Raw genomic sequence first — 6,253 nt, forward strand, 5'->3', positions numbered from 1 at the left:
CAAGTAGCCAATAGTAGCAACATTCCATGTAGAACCCCAAAGAATAGCAAGATTCTAGAATTCTAAGGAATAACAAGATTCCATGCAGAATTTCAAAGTGTAGCAACATTCCATGTGGAACCCCAAAGAGTAGCAAGATTCCATTCAGAATCCCAAGCACATAAGTGTTGCCACACTGGGACAAAGCAAAGGTCCATCAAGCCCAGCATCCTGTTTCCAACAGTGGCCAATCCAGGTCACAAATACCTGACAAGATCCCCCAAAATTTCAGTACATTTTATGCTGCTTAGCCCAGAAGTAAGCAGTGGATTTTCCCCAAGTCATTTTATTTTTATTTATTTGTAGCATTTGTATCCCACATTTTCCCACCCATTTGCAGGCTCAATGTGGCTTACATTATGCCGTAATGGCGATCGCCATTTCCGGGTCGAGAATTACAAATGATGTTATCTTAAGGTGCATACATGGTAAAATATGAGACAATTTGGTATTGCATAGAGGTTCCTAAGTGATAGAGTTAATTATAGCATACGTTTGATAGGTGCATACATGGTAAAATATGAGACAATTTGATATTGCATAGAGGTTCCTGAGTGATAGAGTTAATTATAGCATAAGTTAATAATGATCTATGGACTTTTTCCTTTTTTTTAAACCCCGCTAAGCTAACCACCTTTACCACATTCTCTGGTAATGAATTCCAGAGTTTAATTACACGTCGAGTGAAGAAAAAGGTAAAGGCTTCATTGTGGGGCACAGCACCATCGCTGGCCTCAAAAAAACTCTGTTCGTCCAACTAATGTTTTGTCAAAGAATAATTTCAAATCCATGCGGCATACATATCATAAAATCTTATAGAGTTCACCAAACAACATGCAGGCAATAAAACCCAATAAAGTCCTCGTATCTGGAATAAGATGCAATTTTCAATCAGATCTCCGTTCCCTCGCAAAAAAACCACCAGTGCCAACTGCCAAAGTTTCGCCCGTGTGGACTGCATCAGTGCTCATGTGCTGCAAACTTTACTCCGCCAGCAAAGATGTCCATGAGTCAGTCACTGATGATAATGTGCCCCACAGTGAATCCTTAAAAGTATCATTTTGACAGCATCGAGGCGCTGTCTTTCTTTTCTGTCTTCTCCGTTCTCCCTAATAAGTTATATTCATATTGGATGTGCGTTTTTTTTGTGGCAGTTTCATTTCCACTCTTACTTTGCTTGTACTCACTCTGCTGTTCCCCAGTATCTCTCCACACTCGTCCTTCCCGTGCACTCCACTCCATGGATAAATCCTTCTTATCTGTTCCCTTCTCCACTACTGCCAACTCCAGACTTCGCGCCTTCTGTCTCGCCGCACCCTACGCCTGGAATAAACTTCTTGAGCCCCTACGTCTTGCCCCTTCCTTGGCCACCTTTAAATCTAGACTGAAAGCCCACCTCTTTAACATTGCTTTTGACTTGTAACCACTTGCCTCCACCTACCCTCCTCCTTCCTGTACACAATAATTGATTTGATTTGCTTACTTTATTTTTTGTCTATTAGATTGTAAGCTCTTTGAGCAGGGACTGTCTTTCTTCTATGTTTGTGCAGCTCTGCGTATGCCTTGTAGCGCTATAGAAATGCTAAATAGTAGTAGTAGGGTATTTGTTTATGGAGACTTCACTAGCCAACCTCTGCGTTCTTTTGGATTAACTGAATTCCTCCTAAGTTCGAGGGTATTCATGAATACCAGGTAACCAGGCCCCTGTTCCTTTTATTCTTTTCCCAGGTACACTTCATTGGAGCTGATCCAGTGAATCTTCAGAGCTAGAACTAACAGAGTGGCTTGACCTGTGTAAGACGTATGCTCGTAAAATATGAATGTAGGTCTCTTTGAACTTGCGTATTTTAAAAGCATAGACCACAGGGTTCATAGCTGAATTAGAATGAGACAAAAGAATGGTAAAATACATAACAGGGCGGAAGAAATGCATTTGAACTACAGGTGGGTAGAAATAATCCAGACAATTCATGAAGGACAAAGGTATCCAGCAAAGTGCGAACAGGAAGAGAACGAGGGCCAATGATTTTGCAGTTTTGTACTCTTTGCCATAAAATATCCCCTCAGCTCGTCTCTTTCTCAGCTTGATTGCATTTTTTTTCACCAGTTTCCGGATCTTGTAGAAGATTTCAATGTACAAAACGAGCATTATTAAGAGAGGGAGGAGAACCCATCCAAAGAAACTGAAAAATACCATGTAATCCATTCTCATGACTGAAATGAACCCGCACTTCAATGTCGTTAAATGCCCCTCATCGTGTTCTGTTTTCCTGTTCCAGCCTAACATTGGCACCATTCCAACGAGGACAGATGTGACCCACGAAATCGCAAGGGCCAAGCAAATTCTTCTTGCAGTTATGATGATCCTGTACCTGTTGGAAAGCAAATGCATTTTCTTAGATAGAATTCAGTAAGCATATGCCTAACCAAAAGCGAAAAACAAACTGGGAGCAAATACTATGCACGCGGGGCGCTACTGGGAACAGAATGCGATTTCTTTGCATATAATGGAGGGGAGGAGTGGCCTAGTGGTTAGAGCACCGGTCTTGCAATCCAGAGGTGGCCGGTTCAAAATCCCGCTGCTGCTCCTTGTGATCTTGGGCAAGTCTCCATTGCCTCAGGTACAAACTTAGATTGTGAGCCCTCCTGGGACAGAGAAATATCCAGAGTACCTGAATGGAACTCACCTTGAGCTACTACTGAAAAGGGTGTGAGCAAAATCTAAATAAATATATGGAATGTAGCTACTATTGAAGATTGTACATGGAATGTTGCCACTTTTTGAGATTCTGGAATGTTGCTACTATTTGAGATTCTAGATGGAATGTTGCTAGTGGGGAGTGGCCTAGTGCTTAGAGCACTGGTCTTGCAATCCAGAGGTGGCCAGTTCAAATCCCACTGCTACTCCTTGTGATCTTGGCAAATCACTTAACCCTCCATTGTCTCAGGTACAAACTTAGATTGTGAGCCCTCCTGGGACAGAGAAATATCCAGAGTACCTGAATGCAACTCACCTTGAGCCATAGGAGCCAACTTTTCAAAATTATTGGGGGTGCTAAGTCCAATGAAAATAACCCCTCCTTGGACACATACAAGGAATTTTCTCAATATTGGGGATGCTCAAGCACCCACAGCACCCACAGAGTCGGCTCCAATGCCTTGAGCTACTACTGAAAAAGGTGTGAGCAAAATCTAAATAAATAAGGGGCAGTTCTAGAAATGGCAGTAAACATTAGGCACCAAAAACCAGGCTCTAAGCCAGTATTATATATTTGCACAGTTACATGTCAAATCAGTCAGAGAATCCTAGTGTAAGTCTGCAGGAACATGCTAAACTGTACACGCAACCACCATGTCTATGGCCGGTGTAAATAGTGGCACCTGAAGGTGGCAATTGGGTGCATAAAAGCAAGTAAAGCAGGTCCAATTTGCCTCCCACATTAACACCCTCTTTGCAGTTATGCAGGACAGAACTTGGAGTGAAGGAGTAGCCTAATGGTTAGTGCAGCAGTCTTTGAGCCTGGCAACCTGGGTTCAATTCCAACTACAGGGCCTTGTGACCTTGGGCAAGTCACTTAACCCTCCACCTCCGTTGCCCCAGGTACAAAAATCTTAGATTATGACCCTCTAGGGAAAAAGAAAGTACCTGTGTACATCTAGTAGCGCTATAGAAATGATTAATAGTAGTAGAACTTAGGTGCTTAGTTTACAGAATAGGGGCATAACTCAGTTAAGCACGTAACTGCTAATGAATGCCAATTATTTGTACTTATCGCCCATTATGTGCCAATTAACTAAGTAGGGGGTCCTTTTGCTAAGGTACACTAATGAATTTAGCCCACGGTAGTGATTAGCATTATATTCCTGTGGGCATCTGATCATTCAGCGTATGCTAATCGTTAGCGCACACTAAATCTGCCAGCGCACCTTAGTAAAAGGACCTCAAAGTTACACGTGTAACTGACTCTATTCTCTAATTGGGCACACAATTACACACCTAACGTCAGGCAGCATTGATAGAATTTGGGGATAGTGTGCGTTTTCCAGAGAGTGCGCTTTCAATGGCTCTGCTCCTACAGTAACAACACGGCCAAACAAAAAGGAATTAAATAAACAGCCTCTGAAACAACACAGGAAATGACATGAAGGCTACCCATTCCTATTAGAGGCCAAATGAATTCCAGTTTCAGCACTGAAATTGGCCCAAAATCTGGATTTGGCCATTTTTCAGTTTTGGTTGAAAATTCTGGTACATTTTTAGCTGAAACTGAAACACCCCCTCCCCCAAGCAAAAGAGTCACCCTCCCATCACCCAACAGAAAGAAGGACCCCCCCCCAACACCCTCAGGCCCTCCCCAGGCATTCCTTAGAAGCCCTGGTGATCTAGTGGCTTGGTCAGGGCAGGAGTGATCCCTAGTCACTCTTACCCATGCCAACTCCAATCTCAAAATGGCTGCTTGGACCTGAATATGCATGAGAGGCGTCTGCATACGATGGAGGTAGTAGGCATGTAAATCTCCCTCATGCATATTTACTAGGATTATCCTGAATATCTGACCTATTGGCAATCCTTGAGGACTGAGGGTTAACACCACTGCATTAAAGCAACAGTACTTAAATTGAGTTCATGTGTTTTAAAATCTCCAAATTAGCATTTACAGAATGGAAGGTAACAGGACTGTACTGGGAGCATATTATAGTGCACATTCATTTAACTAAATTGAATTAATATCACAAAAAAAAACCCATCAAGATTCCTGAGAAGAAATAGCTAATGGATCTGAAAACTCTCCTTAGCTGTTCACCCTTCTCAAGTGATGGATTTAAGTAACTGAAGACACTGCTGACCACCATCAGAAACTAGAAACTCTGATAAATCAACTAAGGGGACTGAAACCTTCCTCTCCCATGCTCCCACCCCCAAAGCAAAACAAAACCGGTATGCAACTTTGAGGGAAAAAAGAGCAGCTCTTTGATTACAAAGAAGTGTAAAAATATAAGGGAGAAGTAGGACATCGTAAGGTTGGAGAAATATGATGAAAAGTGGAACAACGAAAGCCAACACTGCAAGTGAAACAGCCACAGAAAAGTGAAATAGTCTCATGGCTTCCTCCTTTACCCAGCGGTCACTGGCTCCCCAGCTTCTCCCCGAGACCGAAATGTTAAGACTTAGCAAGATTAACAACACAGAGTAATGATCGTTAACTCACTTTGTTGATATTTTAATTCTCAAATAACGGTCTATAGCTATAGCCAAGAGAGAGAGGATGGAGGCCGTGGTGAAGACGACCTGCAGGCAGCACATGAAGAGGCAGGAATAGAAGGGGGCTTCCACCTCCAGACTCAGCACAATGGACAAAGGAACTACCAGGACTCCCACCGCTATATCCGCCAATGCCAAGGAGACCATGAAGTAGCAGGTAGTGTTTTGAAGGCCAGGGTTCAGCTTGACAGCCCATATCACTAGTATATTGCCTATAATTGAACATACTGCTATGATCAATTCCATGGTGATATAAATCGCTTTAACAGCATCCATCACTTCTCCTGTGTCGTTGGTCATGTTCCAGAAGACATCGGAGACCACTGGTAGAAATGTCAACGGGCCTGGGGTTAAACTGAAGGTCTGGAGGTCTTAATCCATCTTTTGGAAAGCAATAACTTCAATGAGTCCCAAGAGCGAGAAGTTTTGACAGCTTTTATTGTCCCATTCTGATATTTCAAAGAGCAGTTTTGCAGCCGGGGGGGGGGGTCCTGTCTTTCTTCTTTAGAGCAAAAGCTGGAACTGTTCCACTGACAGATCTTGAAGAGGACGGCAGAGCCCAGGAGATCTGAGAGGGAGTTTCCACACCTATTATGAAAGATGCCAGATGCTTTTCTACAAGGAAGCTCTCATCATGCTCTGCAGCAGACACTAGAAACCAGAACAGAATATAACTGCATGGGAACCCAGACTTCCTCTGCTCAGAGATAGTAAGGATTACATGTCTTTCACAAGAAATGCAGCTAACACGCTATTGATTAAAAGACCGATAGCTACCTAAAGCTGATTGCCTGATAACTATTTGTATACTACTACTACTTAACATTTCTAAAGCGCTACTAGGGTTACGCAGCGCTGTACAAATTAACATAGAGGGACGGTCCCTGCTCAAAGAGCTTACAATCTAAAAATGGAATGTTGCTAGTGGAATAGCAACATTCCATGTAGAAT

General features: G+C 42.8%; 1 protein-coding gene across 1 annotated transcript in view; it reads right to left on the bottom strand.

Moving 5' to 3' along the window:
- Positions 1 to 5,810, bottom strand: part of LOC115482073 (adenosine receptor A3-like) — a 39,432-nt gene extending 33,622 nt beyond the window's left edge. Inside the window, exons 1-2 of the mRNA XM_030221637.1 lie at positions 5,250 to 5,810; positions 1,785 to 2,411 (exon numbers count right to left, since the gene is read on the bottom strand). Of these exons, the coding sequence (XP_030077497.1) occupies positions 1,785 to 2,411; positions 5,250 to 5,602 (980 nt within the window). The 5' untranslated portion in view covers positions 5,603 to 5,810. The remainder of the gene's footprint in view (positions 1 to 1,784; positions 2,412 to 5,249) is intronic.
- Positions 5,811 to 6,253: the final 443 nt, after the last annotated feature.

Source organism: Microcaecilia unicolor, chromosome 12 (genome assembly GCF_901765095.1).
Source record: "Microcaecilia unicolor chromosome 12, aMicUni1.1, whole genome shotgun sequence".
In the NCBI taxonomy this organism is placed as follows: domain Eukaryota; kingdom Metazoa; phylum Chordata; class Amphibia; order Gymnophiona; family Siphonopidae; genus Microcaecilia; species Microcaecilia unicolor.